At 41.6% G+C, this 15975-nt stretch overlaps 1 protein-coding gene across 1 annotated transcript in view; it reads left to right on the forward strand.

The window, feature by feature from the left end:
- LOC144781358 (cholesterol 24-hydroxylase-like) overlaps window positions 1-15975 on the forward strand; it is a 394520-nt gene that overhangs the window by 306503 nt on the left and 72042 nt on the right. The window contains exon 13 of the mRNA XM_078660146.1: window positions 2765-2853. Coding sequence (XP_078516272.1) covers window positions 2765-2853 — 89 coding nt within the window. The remainder of the gene's footprint in view (window positions 1-2764; window positions 2854-15975) is intronic.

Below are 15975 nucleotides of genomic sequence, written 5' to 3' on the forward strand. Positions count from 1 at the left end.
CTGCTGCTGAATAAGTTGCCGCCAGCGTGGGCAAGGACCGCATGGCCTGGGCTGACAATAAACTATGTCAGTAATATATGCTGACACCCGTGAGTCACAGGGCTGCTGTTGCATACATCAGAGCTGGATGCAAGATAAGATAATGCATTTGTTCGGCGCTCTCTCGCCAAACTTCTGAGGTTTCTTATATTTATATCGCGTGTTGTCAGGAGAAACCGTCTTGTGAAGTCGAATTTGCTTTTCTTTTTTATGGGTCCAAATAGCTGTGTGAAAATGAATGACGGGAGACTTCCCACATCTCCGTTATACCCACTCACCATCTGTAATAACAGCCAAGAAATCCCCAAGTGTGGGGCGCCTTGGAAGTGCCCACCGACCACAGCTTTCAGCATTCTTTCTCATCCACCTCCCCTTCGACCCCTCAGCTCTACAACTCATGCATCACTGCCTTACTAACCCTGTTCTTCTTCCTAGGTTTCCTAATGCGGCCGCACTCTTTACTCAAACTGATAGTGAGTGTACTGTTAGGGGGCTCTCCGGATGTTCGGAATAAATCAAAGTCCTGGCGGCATCTCGCTGCACTCTCCAGACTCGAGAGCGGGTAGTGGTGGCGCACGCGCACGTCACTGCTGAGGGCTGGCCAAAATTGATTCCATGAGCCATCATTGGTAGCGCTTTCTAATGGCTCTCTAGGACCCACATACGCGGCGGCCGTGCAGCACTGATGGACCATGACGGCGGCCTTTATTATTTATTTGCGGGCACTGTATCAGTGTCTCCATATAACTTATAAAGGTCGCCGTCATGGGCCATCACTGCCGCGTGGCCGCCGCCCCGAAAATTGTGCCGCCTGGGGCGGACCGCCCCCACCGCACCCCCCTAGCTACGCGGGTGTGAAGAAAACATAATTATAATAATAAATAACTGAACATTTGCCGAACTCTCAGTGAAAGTGTTACAGGTAAAGTTGTATGTATTGCGATCTAAATATGATTTGCAACATTTGTAATTGCTTCTGTTTCAATAAGAGTGAGCTCATGAGTATTACATTTGGTGTGTGGGTTATGATTTGCATGGCTGTTTTGGCTTACAGTTTGTGGTCCTAATCACTTGCAAATTTCAGTGGTTTTCCAGTTCTTACTTGTATTCATAACAGCACTTTAACTATTTCACTTCTGTGTTTTCAAAGTCCATTTAAATAAGCTGACCCATGGTATACAAATCACATTAAGCACAATATAAAAAGAACAATCGTTGGCAAAGGTAACAGGCCTGCTTTTTGCTGCTTTTGTCAATGTTTTTTGTCATGCTTTTTGTAAAGCTTTATTGTTGTAGAAGCTGCCAGGCCCTTGCCAATGGAAGCCATTGCTGTAGTACACTGTGGCAGTGAAGTGAACTTCATTGTGTGTGGATGTTCCTTGTGAAAGGGCAGAATGCTTTCACTCACTGTGAAGTTAGCCAATACCTGAAGTGGGCTGACCCATTGACTCATGCTGTTGTGGGCGGGACAAAAATGTGAATGATACAATAATCGACCAGTAGATGAAGTCGGCTGGCGGAATCTAAATATGTTACACATATCATTTTCAGTAGCGGCTGGCAGTGAATCGCAGTAGAGGGGCAGAGGGACACAAAATGAAGAACACAAATATAAAAATGCACTTACCTTTTCACCAGCCACCGGCTCTCCTCCATCTTGTTCAGCTTCCTTCTTCCTCCAGTCCCGGCAGCAGGAGGCACCTGCTCCCGAACTCCCCATAGCCAATCACAATGCTACAATGCAGCATTGTGATTGGTCTTGAGCACTGGGGTGCGGCGCTGAGATGGGGACAGGGAGGTTTTGCATGTTCCTCACCAAGCTGTGAAATGCAGCCTGGCTGGGAACATGCAAAGGGTGTATGACTGTTTGGCCGACCCAAGAGGGACAGACAAACAGTCATGTGCACTTCGGGAGTGTGCAAACCACTCCTTACCCTGTACCAGCCCCACACCTACAAAACATTAAATGATGATAACAAAGTTATCATTTTATTTTTGGTGCACTACTCTCAGAGCAGTGGGGCGACACTCCTCCGCCTTAGCCGAGGTGCCGTCCCTGGTCATTTTAGTAAAATCAAAAGGTCAGGGCTTGCACTGGAATTAAAAAGGGAGGTGAAGGGTAAAGCAGGAACGTTTTGTGCATACACTACTGATATCAAAGTTATGTGAAGAATTGTTGTTCTAGAGTTGATCTCACTATAAGTGGAACTCTGAAAGTCATATTAGTGGCAGACCATAGTTGGCTTTTTAGCTGCTGGTTACCTGGCTGAATGTTGTTTTCAGATACACAACTGAAAACTAGTGAATGGTTTATTGAAGTTTTGCAAAGCATGTGAAGGTTACTTCAGCTGTGATGATGCCATTTCTAAATCCTATCACCTTTTCATGTGATCTTGTGACCATAGTGGCAGGTAAAAATACTTGAATGGGTGACAGATAGACAATAGATGAATAGTTCTCTGCGGAAGGACAAGGCTTATACTTGAAACACTTTGCATGTGTAATTTATCCATATAAACAATGTGATTTTTCAAATGAATGTCATGTTACTGTAAATTATTATCTCTTCCATAGCAGTCCTACTTTTTAACAAGGCACATTGTATATTTTGTTTCGATATTTGCAGGAAAACACCTTAGTATGAATTATCTACAATAAACCACAAGAATTATCTGGAATGTACCTTAGTTTTCAATTGCTAAAATGAACACACTTTTGTTTACAGTTCAGCATGTATGCTGTGGGCCGGATGGAAAAGTTCTCTAAGGACCCACTCATTTTCAATCCGGACCGATTCAGCCCAGATGCTCCAAAGTAAGTCTGCATTTAACATATCCTAATGCATATAACAGATGCAAAACATGGAACATTTCAAAGAGACTCAACTCTGTAGATGTACTGGACTTGTTCCTAAGGCTTAGTTTAAAGTTGCAGCTTTCTTGTGCTGAATGTCTGCTCAGCTCACTAGCAAAGTGCATTCTGGTAAACACTTTTGCCCTTAGGCAATTTCTTTGAAGCTGTCATAGGCTACAGAGGACAGAGGGGCATGCCTTGCGTTCATTTTACCACAATACCTCAGCAGCGCTGGCCCTCACCGGGTGAACAATAACAAACCTGGGCTTCTATCCCTTCAGCCATGGGAACAGCAACAAGCACTGGCAATCTGTTGGACCAGACCTGGTAACAGGGGTGCTAGTGAGAAGCACTGCTCCTGCTACACCGCTACCGCTTTTGTTACAAGGGTTCGGTACCAGCCTCAACGGGTCCAAAATTGGCCCCACCCTTCCGACCCACCAGGAAAACACCGGTGCCCGCTACGGCCAGTCTGGCCCACCCTTCAGCTCATCACCAGTCTCTTTCACCCAGAGTTTGTCACAGCAGCACTCGTGTGGCAATCAAGGCAGACCACACTTATGGTGGATGTTGATAAGCCTAGATTCCAGGAGTAGTGGAAGTGATAATGCATGGCCATTTACCACATGGCATTAAAGGAAGTCACAGTATATAAACTTTGACCTGGTAGCATCCCAGGAAGTAATGTCAGACACCATTGACCCTGGTGGCATTAATGAAAATGATATCACTGAAATCAAAACTCATACACTAAGTAATAATGAAAAATAAAATAGTGTACTAAAGTAAATAAAAGTGCACTATTGATAAGACAGCTGTGACGATGTGTATTTTTTTTTTTGTATGTTCTTATATAGCGCTCGAATCACCAGGAGGCATCTCGGCGCTTGCCTTGGGAACCTGTCCTGGCTTTTCCCTGTGAGATAGCCCCTACAGGGCATCCCCAAGGTGAAAGCCAGGCATCCCGCCGCGGGGAGGCCGTTGTGGAGATTAAGCAAGCTTAATGCCCAGAGTTGCAGAGTGTGAACCCATGATAAGGGCAGGCACCGAAGCGAGAATTATCGAGTCCGTGGACATTTGAGCTCAAGACCCTGCCGCGTCGGGAATTGAACCCTGGTCCCGGGTCTGACCTCTGCTCCCGGGTCTGCCTGCTCTAACCAGTGAGCCACACTTCTCCACTGTGCATGTGCATGCAGTACAACCACGAAAAGCTAGTAGCATAGACCAAAGGAACAGCTATCATAGGCCAGCAACAATTCATATCCTCCTAAAACTAGCTTCAGATGCTTAAGCGCAGGCTCATAATCCCTGGCTCGCGAATCATATGCTAACCAAAGCCATGCTTTACCTAGGCACAGTCATACAATGCCTAGATATAGTCCCAAAGACCACACCAAAATACAGCCTCAAAGGCCCAGTCAGAATCTCCACATGCAAGTGCAAAACCGGTAGATTCCCAGACCTAACCAACTGGGCTGACTCATAAAAGTATATTTGTTATTAAAGGTTTTACACATGTGTAAGCTTGCCTTATTTAAGCCAATTTGCACACAGAATTTTCCAGCCCGATGCAATGCATAAATATACACTCCAAAAAAGCACTTTTCCTAAACACAGTTTATAATTCTCTGTTCCTCTCTATTTAGATCTGACTGCGCGTATTGGAAATCTGGAAGCCTGTACTGGGAAAGCCATTTTTATTAGGACTTGTTTCCGTTCTTCCAGTTAGTCAATGCCTACTCCTGCCTTCAGCTTTCAACTCAGCTTCAAGTCTTCGTCCTTGCTCTGGAGCTTGGACCAAGACTTCTACCTGTGACCATATCCTTCCACTAGCCACGCACTTGGAACAGTACTTTATTTTTTAAGTTCCAGGTAGCACTCCATAATAGCGCATTGTTTTGCAGGCCATCTCTAGTGTCCGCATTTCTGTTCGTGATTTCCCCGTCCCTCCGACCATCTCACTCCCGTCGCTGGATGCTCCTTCCCAGTTTATTGCTTGTCCGTCCCTCCTATTTAGGGTAATCAGTATATATGTTTTGGTTTGCAAGTACCAAAGTTGTTCCCCTAAATGCGAGGTGGTTGCATCCGCTAGCTGGTTACGCGTCTTTAAATGCAGAGTTTTGCCTTGCCTGCCCAGCATGGAGAAACAAACATTGCGGTGCTCTTGAGATCTGCCTGGCTTCTGCCACTGTCAAGTTGCTTTGCAGCACTTAAAAAAATCTACCTTCATGAGTCCCCTTCTAATGTTGCAGCCAAGGTGCTTTCTCTTGCCGCTGGTCACGCCCAGCATCACAGCTGGCGAGTACTATACTTTGCGGCTGAGCATAATTCCCTGCACACTTTCCTCTGCAATCATATGACCTCCCAACAGGTCATCCAAGGTCTTATTGTTGTTGCTTGACCCTGATCACCTGATTAGTTTATAACCCACAAGCAATTTCATCCAGTGTGCCAGTATTCGATAGTGACACTTCAAAATATCTCCCGTCACGAAGCCCCTTCCAGAACATCAGCCAAGGGACTTTCTCTTGCAGTGGTCATACCCAGCATCACAGCTGACGAGTCCTATACTTTGCGGCTGTGCAATGTTCTCTGCACACTTTGCTCTGCAATCATATGACGTCCCATCAGGTCTTGCGAAAGTCATATTGTTGATGCTTGACCCTGCTCACCTGGTTATTTTATAACCCAAACACTCCTTGAGTGTGCCAGTATTCTTTAGTGGCAGCATAGGCTATTTGATAGGCTGCAAGGGTTCACAGGTTTCAGCAGTTGTGCACACCAGAGCCATCATGATGACTCCCTTGAGGATGACATTTCACTATCCCATGAAGAAGAGCCGTTAGGTATCTTTTGGTTGTTCCTGCAGCTCACATCAACAAAGGTTGTTTCTCTATCTCAATACTGTCAACAGCCAACCGTGACACTATCAGAAGGTTACGTTCATATCCAGGCACCAGTTTAGGTTGCATTGCCTCATCCTGAAACTTCCAAAAACTTCATTGCTAGCCTACTTCAGACTCATATGGTTTGACTGCACCAAAAAACTGTATGTGTACAAGTTCTTTATATATAAGCTAGGATTCGGTTGCACTACCAAAGGTTGTGAGACCACCCTGACATTGGCCACCATGACATCTGGAAAAGTCGAATCCCCAGCCTGAAACGAAGAGTTTTATGACCAGCATATCACTGCTAAGGTTAAATCATGAATCTGGCAGTGCCAATTGTTCTGTTCCCAGCTTGTTGCAATTAAAAGTTACAGGACATCATGACAGAATGCATTCCCACCTTCAAACCCCAAAGGTTACTGGCCAGAAGACACTGCCACATGATAAGTAACCAGCCAAACTTCCTAAGTCCTACATATCCATCTCTGAGCCTTTAAACATTAATGTTTTTATGAGATTTTTGTTATATTGTATTGTTGTTTTTTAGGTTTTGCCTGCACGGCGATCCATCATAGCTTGTTTGAAAAGCGTGAACTTGAACAACTCCAAAGTCGCAGTTGTGGCTATGACGCCACACCCTCTCTCTTTGTTTACATGTTTTTGGGAGGGTGGACTCCAGGTGCAGTCAGTCAATGTTTCTTCCATGGTGCACAGCAGTTGAGATGCTGTGCTACATGGCTTACACTAGAGAAAAAATTGTATGCTGAGATAAATACTGGTCGATCACAGTGCTGTCGTTTTTACTTTCAACCATATTGCTAAACTACTGTGCAACATGTAAAAAAATGACAAAGTGAATAGATTTCGCACAAGCGGAATGCTTTTTTAATCACTAATTTGTGGATCCAAAACTTACCCTCTGAATGCCAATCTGTCAGAGCTGCTGGTTACCCGCTCTTCGTGACGAGCTGCCGACTACGAGCTCCAACAGTTCAAGAACTACTAAGAAAGGGAGCCAGCCAGGGGCATAAACACGCTAAGATCTTGGACGCTGACGCATCGCGTTCCAGCATCGGGATCGAGGTCAGCTATTCCGGTTCACCTATCTGTATTTCTGGGCCGTAGTTCTCTGCGTCGACTTCCCTCGCTTTAGCGGCATCTTCTACAGCGTTATCTTGATCGCGGGCACCTCCTCGCCTCATCCGGTTCCAGTCTTCGTTCTCCGGGTTAGCACGGTTGGTTCCTGCAACACAGAGATTAGCAAAGCTGCATTACTGTTATATTGACAACAGCGCTTGCTCGCTGTATTCTTTGAGCCTAATATATTTTTGAGTAGTATACTTATCTGATTAAGAGTCCCGCGTTGTGGAGATCAGCTCTTTCTTTTAAAGGTATTCTCAGTTTCTTCCTGAAAGTAAGGAAACATTTGTTATTTTACACATCAAGGAGGTGGTCTCCAGAATTAATTTTTGACAAAGCAGCCTGAACACCAGTTACATATGGTAGGTGGGTTAGTACATTACTCTTACTGCCATACTTTTGTATACTCTATTTTCACATGATACTCACCCTATTGTATTTTCTTTAGATGCTTATGCCCTCTCTTTCACCCCAGTGGACATAGTACTTGGAAGAAGGGAGTTATTCAAGTACTTATATATGCAAACAGACAGCTAGCATATAATACAGAGACTATACTTATAGAGAGAACACATACTTACCTCTTCCTCAATTATTCTTTTAACAGACTTTCGCTGTTGACTGACCAATCCTGATTCTGACTGGGGTGCGATGTGGGACCTTCTCTATTCCTCGTTTTCTTTTCCCTTTTTCCTCAAGTTGCTATTGATACTTTGACATTGTTGGGTGAGATATGCACACTGGGGAAGTAGTGGACCTTTCTTCATTTTGTGATTTTCCTGCAGAACTGTAAGTAAAGAACGTTACTTGCTAAACTTGACACAATCATTGAATTGGTAACACCAGAAGAATCAGACATAGGTCCAGATTTTTATGATAACCACTGACACTATAAAACAGTTTCATTTAGACTACTTACATGTGAATTTATTATATGTGGATACGATCGAAAATCCTCAAGAAATCTATTCTTCCCGGATTTGCTTCTGATACCCCAGACATAAACTAATTATGTTAGTCGTAGGAGTGGTGTACTCCTCAAAGTGAACTGCCTCTTGGAACTATCAATAGGTGATACGCACCAGAATACATTTTTTAAATGTTAAACCTGTGTGCACCTGGTCATTTCTTGCTCGTATGCACCATGTGTGCCTGTAGACTCCTCTCACTAGAGTACACATAGAACTACTGCATGTTTCTTCTCTAAGTGGTGTCTCACCTGTGTGCATTAACTGCTTCCATCTTGTGTGGATGCCATTTAGACTTACTCTCACTTATATCCACTAAGCTGCATCTTGCCTATGTGCACCTAGTTCCTTCTATCCTTGTATACCATGGCCCTTTCAACTGTATATAAATATTCATATTACCTGTATCCACAAAGAACAATTCACCAAGAAATCCATAACCGTTATGCGTCTAAATCTCTTTCACCTGTAGGCGCCTACTACTCACGCCTGTTTGCATAGAACCAACCCATCTACTCAGATTTAAAGTGAACAAATTGAGATTTCCAAGACCACCTTGAGTCCATTTAACTGCTCTCACACCTATTCACATATAGTTTCCTTTCACCTCTGTACACGTAATCTCCTTTAATATACAGACTTTTAGCCCTTTTTACCTGTGTGCATGACATGTAGCCCCTTTAACTTATGTATACCAGTGTCTCTCTAACCCATTTGCACCTAGGTCCTTGACCTGTTTGCATATAACCTCTCATCTGTGTACATCTCAGGACCCTATATCTGTGTACCTAGCCCCACACACCCATTGCCCATTAATTTACGGACACAAAGACTACTCTAACCTGTTTACAGCAATGCCTTTGTCACCTTTGTTCACTGATTGCTGTCTCGCATTTATATGCCCCACACCCTCCTGTTTGAATCTAGATTCATTTGAACGTTGGGCACTCTTCTGTCGCTCACATCTTCACACTCTCAGACATGTTTTATGTACAAATGTTTGCAGACATATGCTTATGACATGGTCACAGGCATACACATATTCATAATGCGCACAATCTGCCACACAGTCCTAGCATACACCTGAATCGCTAATATACTTAGGGCCTTATTACGAGTTTGGTGGTCCATGGGCGGCTGTACCGGCGGTGGCAGTACAAGCGTGGAGAGCTCGCCAGTCCGACCACCGTATTATCCGTTACTCGAATTGCATTTGCAAAGACTGCAGCTGAACCACTGTGATCTTCAGCAGACCGCCAGGCTTTTGGTCGGGGAAAGGCACCCACCGTAGGTCTGTACAGGGGAACTGCACCGGCGTCTGTATTAAGATTTGCCTTTTCCACAAGCTGACCCCAACAGTCCGATTGCCTGCATCAAGGTGGCAGACACAAAGGATTTAGGGTGCGTTGACATTATTTCCTATGTGGCTTTATCAACTTCCAATATTTTCTATGGGAGTGTGTTGCAGTATCAGTGAATGACCATGTGTGGTGCTGGACTTATTACTTTGCACCTTTTCAGTGGAAGGAGACATGTAAATGTAAACTTCTGAGTAACTTTGTGCTCAAGTAGTAAAGTTATTCAAAGTGTAGGAGTAAATCTCAAATGTAAATTATTCACGAGTGTAAGTTGCCTTTGTAAATAACCCCAATCTTCTCTATCAATTAACACATGTAGACATAACTACTATTGTTTTTTAAATCTCATTTCCCCCTCTCCCTATGATTCATCAATAACTTTCTCATTGTGGTATATACTACGGGAACAATTAAATCCTGACAGAATTTGCTGTAACAACATCGTCATGCTGTTATTTGTTTTTGTGGCAACATATCCCATTTAGACAACACATACACAATGATTTCATATAATACAAAGTGAAGCAAATAGTGTTCCCCTGGTATATTATGTAAGCACCCTAATATAGGTGAAATCTTAAAAAGACATTTGTCTGTATTGTGTTGTTATTTTAATCAGGCCGTTGTTTGGAACTTCAGTGATGTAAATTATTGAAACGTTATCAATGTTAAGGTCTTGTGAAGTTACGTCCTGGGAAGATTCAAGGTCAAAGTGCTTATGACGTTGCCTCCTGGTGTGCATTTTGGTGAATCAACAACAATGTGGAGACCTACATATTCTGATGCAGACTTAAAAGATTATAAACATTAATTAAAGGTCTCCAGGCAGTTTCTTGTGACTGCCAAATACTTCTTTCTTAGTAACCAAGTCATGGGAGCAGAAAGCACCTTTGGGCGGCCATTAAATGTAATAAAAAATGTCCTTGCTCCTCCTTGTCTTGCCTGTATTATGTCTGTTATTCAGGAATTTCGCAATTTTTTATCAGACTTTTTACTGTAAAAAATGCAAACTGTTTATAGGGAAATTAAGAATAACTCAGAGTCTACAACAAAACATCTTTACTTAGTACAGCAGAAAAGACTTTACACAAGGACGGCCCAGATTTAAACCAATTACAAGAGAGGAGATGTGCTTGCTTCTCTTCTCCATAAACAAAGGTTGCCCTAATGACTCTTATTCAATTTAGTTCAAATACTTTATTGCAGTCATTAGACCATAAAAGTGCAAGTGCATAAAAAAATGATACTACATACAAACATCACCAGGGCCTAGACTCAAGGCCCAGTGTCCTAAATTACTATTGCAAGCTATTATCCCACACTCCAATAAATAAGCAGGGTACATACCAACACATACATGGAGCCATAATAATAACATATACAGTTAATACAGAAAGATGGGGCTTGTGCATCTCAGATTAATAAAATACTAAAAAGGACTTTTTAGAATCAGGTATAAAAGTTACATTAAGAAAGATAAATGGAGGGGGCCCGGTTAAAAATAGAGAAAAAGAGTCTTGTCAGCTAAATCCTGTACAATCATTTTCAAGAGCATCTTACGCAATCACCACATGGAGAGTAGGAAGCGCGACACCTCAAATACAATTGAAGAAAGAGTGTTTTATTTTAACAGCCTAAAAGCCTCTGCACAATGTTTAATTCCCAGGTTACTACATATTTGGATTAGCCAGCAGCATCTAGATTTTCTGTAGCCAGGCCAGAAAATAATACATGCAGCTCTGACTCCTCTGCATTATTACAAACCAGACAACCTAGGGAAAGCGTACATGCCCATTTGTTAGAAAAGGCGCACAGAGGCAGGACGCCATGTCTGAACTGAATATGCAGTTTCCCCTCTATCGCAGGTTGTATCTCTTCCAGGGCAGACTCTAGGATGTACTGGTCTTTTATACTGAAAAACGCAACTGTCAGCGGACCTGTTGCTGGGCTCCGCTCTAAACGGGCAAGTTTGCCCTCCCTTAAGCTCCAAACCAGTTATTTTCTATAAATTGTAATACAAGCTTCCTCAGTGTTTTGCCATACACTCGCTCCACCCATCTTCACAAGTGAGTTCCTGACATACGCTAACCACTGTAATTTTCCTGCACCCTGCAGGCCCAGGATCTACTTCAAATCATCCCTATACACTGCCTTTTCCAGGGTTACCCATATGCTGCGCCAATACATCAGGGGTCTAAGGGTAGTTTCTTCGGCAGTTGGCCTAACCCCCAAATCAAAGAGAAGCGGTGTAAGGGGAGACCTGGGGGGTAAGCCAAATAGCTACCCGATAAAAGTGTTCTCAGACATGATAATATTTCTGAGAGTACCATACCCCCAGAGTTCAGCCCCATACATTGTGGCACCTCTTGTTTGCACTTTATACATTTCTAGAAGTGAGCCAAAAGCGTTAACGGAAGGAGTTCCTGTATAGCTTCAGCAACCCTCCTGTGTTCTGTGCTAATTTCAGACTTGTTTTATCAATTTGGGCCCCCCTGTCCATTTGTTCTGTTAAAATGACCCCAAGGTACTCAAATACAGAGACCCTCTCCAATGGGATACCATGGAAGCTGGAATTAGGGTGAGTTGAGCTTGTTGGAATAAATACCATATATTTGGTCTTTTGGCAGTTAATCTCAAAACCCCTGCTATCACAGAAAGCCTTGTAATTGTGTTGATGTCCCTCTGCATAACAGTTGGTGACTTTGAAAGCAGGAGAGTGTCGTCGGCAAACATCATGGCGGGTACTTTGTGGTTCGCTATCTTCGATGCATCATTAACCTTCCCTGCATTCAGTGTATCCACCAGCGCATTTATAAATAAACAGAAAGGGTGGGTGATAGCACACATCCCTGCCTTACCCTTCTATCTATAGCTATGGGAGTAGTAAGTTCACCATGTTTGCTGAACCTTATTTGGGCATAATTGCCTTCATGCAAATGCCTAAGAATGTAACAAAGATAGGACAAGACCCCCAGATCACTTAAGACAGTCCACAGTTTATTTCTTAGTACAAGATCGAATGGAGATTTTAAATCCATGAAGATCAAATCGAGGCTGCCACCCTCTATGTTCACTGTTGTACAGTACAAGAGTTGAATCCTGAATATTTGGTCTATAGTGGACGTGTTTTTCCTAAAGCCAGCTTGAAATGTGCTCATTATTTTAAGTCCGTCCATCCAGGTCTGGAGATGATCCAGCAGTATCAGGGCAAATATTTTCTGGCTAACGACAATTAAACTTATGGGTTTGTAGTTGGAGGGGAGAAGTGGTGAGCCCTTCTTGTGAACCGGCAGGATTTCCGTGCCAGCCATGTTGCTGGAATTGCCATTCCCTGTAGTATGGCATCAAACAAGGTCCACAAATATTGGCCCCAAATAGCAGGCTCGGTACAAAAGAGGTCCCATGGGATCCTGTCAAGTCCTGGAGCTTTGGAAGGGGCAATTTTACATATGGCATTAGTTACTTCTGTAAGTGTTATCTCAGGGGCCTCAGAGCACATATCCTGCGGTGGAGAAGGATCTTTAGCTTTACTAGTGCCCTCATCCTCCAGCCGAAGATACAGGGAGAGATCTACATTTCCTAGTCCATTGTTTTACACATTTGATGTTGAAACCTATGGTGATATGTTGTAATTTATAACTGACTCAGAAAATTTAGATTTTGCAATTGTCTTATAAAAATGGCAAAATGTTTTACCAAGTATATGATATTACGTATTTAAAGTGTTTTTTTATGTATTATGTTGGTATTTATAATGACAGTTCAGTTGGTTAAATGAATAATTTAACTGACTACTTCAGAAGATAACTGTGCTTCTGTATTGAGAGAAAATCAGAACTTTTCCCTTGATAATATGAACTGTTAAGGGAGAGTTGTGTTTTGTAAATGTAGCATCCATTTCTGTTCAAAATATGAATTGTATGGTATGAATAATGCCAGGTGAAATGAAGGTGATTCTTAAGGCCAGTGCAAAGCAATCCAATAGTTAGGGGAGAGAGCCAAAACAGACCCCCCACCAAGTTAAATAGCCTTTATGGTATTTTGAAAATGAGAGTAAGAGATGTTCTGAAAAATGAAGAGGCCTGTTAGGGAAGTATCTTGTAAAGCGAGAGGAGATAAAACCTGGCAAAGGCCAATAAATATAGTGAACCACAATGCATAGGTTTTTGAAGTAGGTTTCCTGTTGAATGGGTAACAAATGAAGAGATTTACGAATGGGATGCATATGAAAAAAGTTTAAACAACCAGCCGAGATGCTAGTTTCTGAATTACTTGCAAGTCGTGTCGGGGATAAGCATTAGTACCCAAATAAAGATGGAGCCAGACAATGCCATGATAGCAGTACTTGTTCTTCAAAAGACAGAAAAGCAACAACAGGATGAAGTTACCCGATAACTTAAATCACATAAGGAAATAATCAAAGGGACCTGACAGAAGCCACAAAGAGAATTATCCTGCTAACCATCCAAACTCTTCAGCAACTGGGAAGGAGTGAGGGAGCATCTGAAATCTGGTGGTCAGAAAGTAGGTTGCCAAAGAAATGGCAGGCCACGGTCACCAAAATGTCAAACCTTTTGGTATTTAATTTTAGCCCATAATAATCCACCCAGAGATATAGTTCTGATAAACATTGTTGTAACAAGAGGTTGCTACTGAAGGACCACTCAGTCTATAAAGCAGTTGAGTGACATATGCAAAGCAGTAAAATAGGAAATTGGAAGACCCAATAAGCAAAGCAATTGGTCTCAGATAAGGGATAGATAAAGAGGCAGTGGCGCAGAACTTTATGGACCAACACAAGAAGCTTTATAAGAAAAAGAATGGACCTATAGTAAATCACAGGATTTGATTTGAATGAAAACAGGAGAACCACTGAAGGATCCATCTTTTAATACCAGCTTATTGTCTTTATTGAAAGGAAATGGTTGATGGTATCAAATATGACTGACAGCTCAAGTAATATAAAGGTGCTGACACTACTAAGTCAAACCCATAAATTGAAACATAGTTGTTTTTATGATGAAAACCCACCCAAGCATCGTAAAAGACGTTATGACATCCAAGAAGCTTAGAAATATGGAGGGTAATGAACACTCCCAAATTCTAGCCAAAGCTGGAAGGAGGGGGATGGAGCAGCAGTTTCAAATATGAGAGGGGTCAAGAGAAGGTGTCTATAAGAAAGGAAGAACAGTGGCCACTTTGAATGATAAAAATGATAATGGATCTGCTTTTCTTGGACTCTCCTACCTTGGATGTTTCAGTGAATATTGTGCAAGTATATTTAAACTTTAAAATATAATAGTTATCACAGGTTAAGGTTTTGAAATACTTAAGATAAAATAATTCAGTTTCCCAATTGATAGACTCTTGGAATAAAAAAATGAAATGACATTCCAGTATAACTCCTTGCTCCCTGATAGACTATGCAACAAAGAAATCTAAATTTGGATAGGGTGTTAATTCTATGTTTTGACTGGTCTCAGTCATCGAAACAGATAAGGAGAGTGGGGAAGTACTGTGAATGTGCTTTAAATATGAAATGTTCTCATGTGCATCTTTTATTGGATTGTCAATTTTTTTCATTATATAGACACACAATTTTAAAATCCATTTTAATTAAGCTTGGTATAGCTTTCACCTAAAGGCAATGAGATTTTTATTTGCTACATATTCTATTAATGTGATTAGTGTTATTGGAAAGTTTTTACAGATCATTAAAAATTGTGATGGCTTTGAAGTAGTCTTATAATTTCTTATTCAAAATTATAGTTGAGCAGGATAATGTAATCTTAGATTTTAACTCCTTATATGATATTTGAGTTATGGCCATATTGTGATGTTGACAGAGAAAAATTTATTGAATTCTTAAACTGTGTTTTGTAATTTGATATTTTACTAAGTATGTTTTAGTTTAATGGATCATGTTCCAAATAAACTTAATTTGATTGACAGACTGAATATGATCACTAATTGAAGGGATGCTTTCAAAACGTTTAGAAACATACAGGACAAAACGTCATTTAATTGTGCTAAAACATCTAACTGGAATATGATCCAGGGGAGAGCCTGATTCATAAGTGTTGACAAAAAAAGATAGTTCTTCACTGTGCAGGAGGTCAAACTCAGTTCAAATGGCAATCAAAGAAATCGTAGAAACAACACTAACAGAGATGGTGTAGAATTCGCCAGCAATATTATCTCTATAGTTGCTGATTTTTGCATAAAAGAATTTAGCAAGTTGTTAACAGTAAAGCTGAGTTCTTTTTAATGCAATGACTGTTTTGCCCAAGAGCTCAATAATAGTTGTTAATCAGTTTGTATTCTTTATTTTTTATTGTTAGGTGTAAATGTTTTATTAGAGTAATGTTGAGAACAGACTTCCTTTGTAGTCATTTAATATTTCGATATGGGTGCTTTCTATTCAGACTTTTTTCTCACTTGATTATTAATGCTCCAAATGAACTCAACATGTTTTACATTTGACAGGTAGCTGTTATCACAACTGCCTGTAGTGCACACCAGTGTGATGTACCTCCTTCCCCTCTGCTTATTCTCATCAGCCATGTGCATTCTTGCATGACAGATCAAAGTTTCCTTTGCAAACAGAAATTCTCTGTTGGTGAATTTACGATCTACCATTGAAGTTTTACACAGCAAGTATTCAATGCCAATTCTAAAAGTCCTTCTGAATATATAGGGAATTAGTTTGCCCAGCGTAAACACAAA

Source organism: Lissotriton helveticus, chromosome 9, assembly GCF_964261635.1.
Source record: "Lissotriton helveticus chromosome 9, aLisHel1.1, whole genome shotgun sequence".
Lineage (NCBI taxonomy): Eukaryota > Metazoa > Chordata > Amphibia > Caudata > Salamandridae > Lissotriton > Lissotriton helveticus.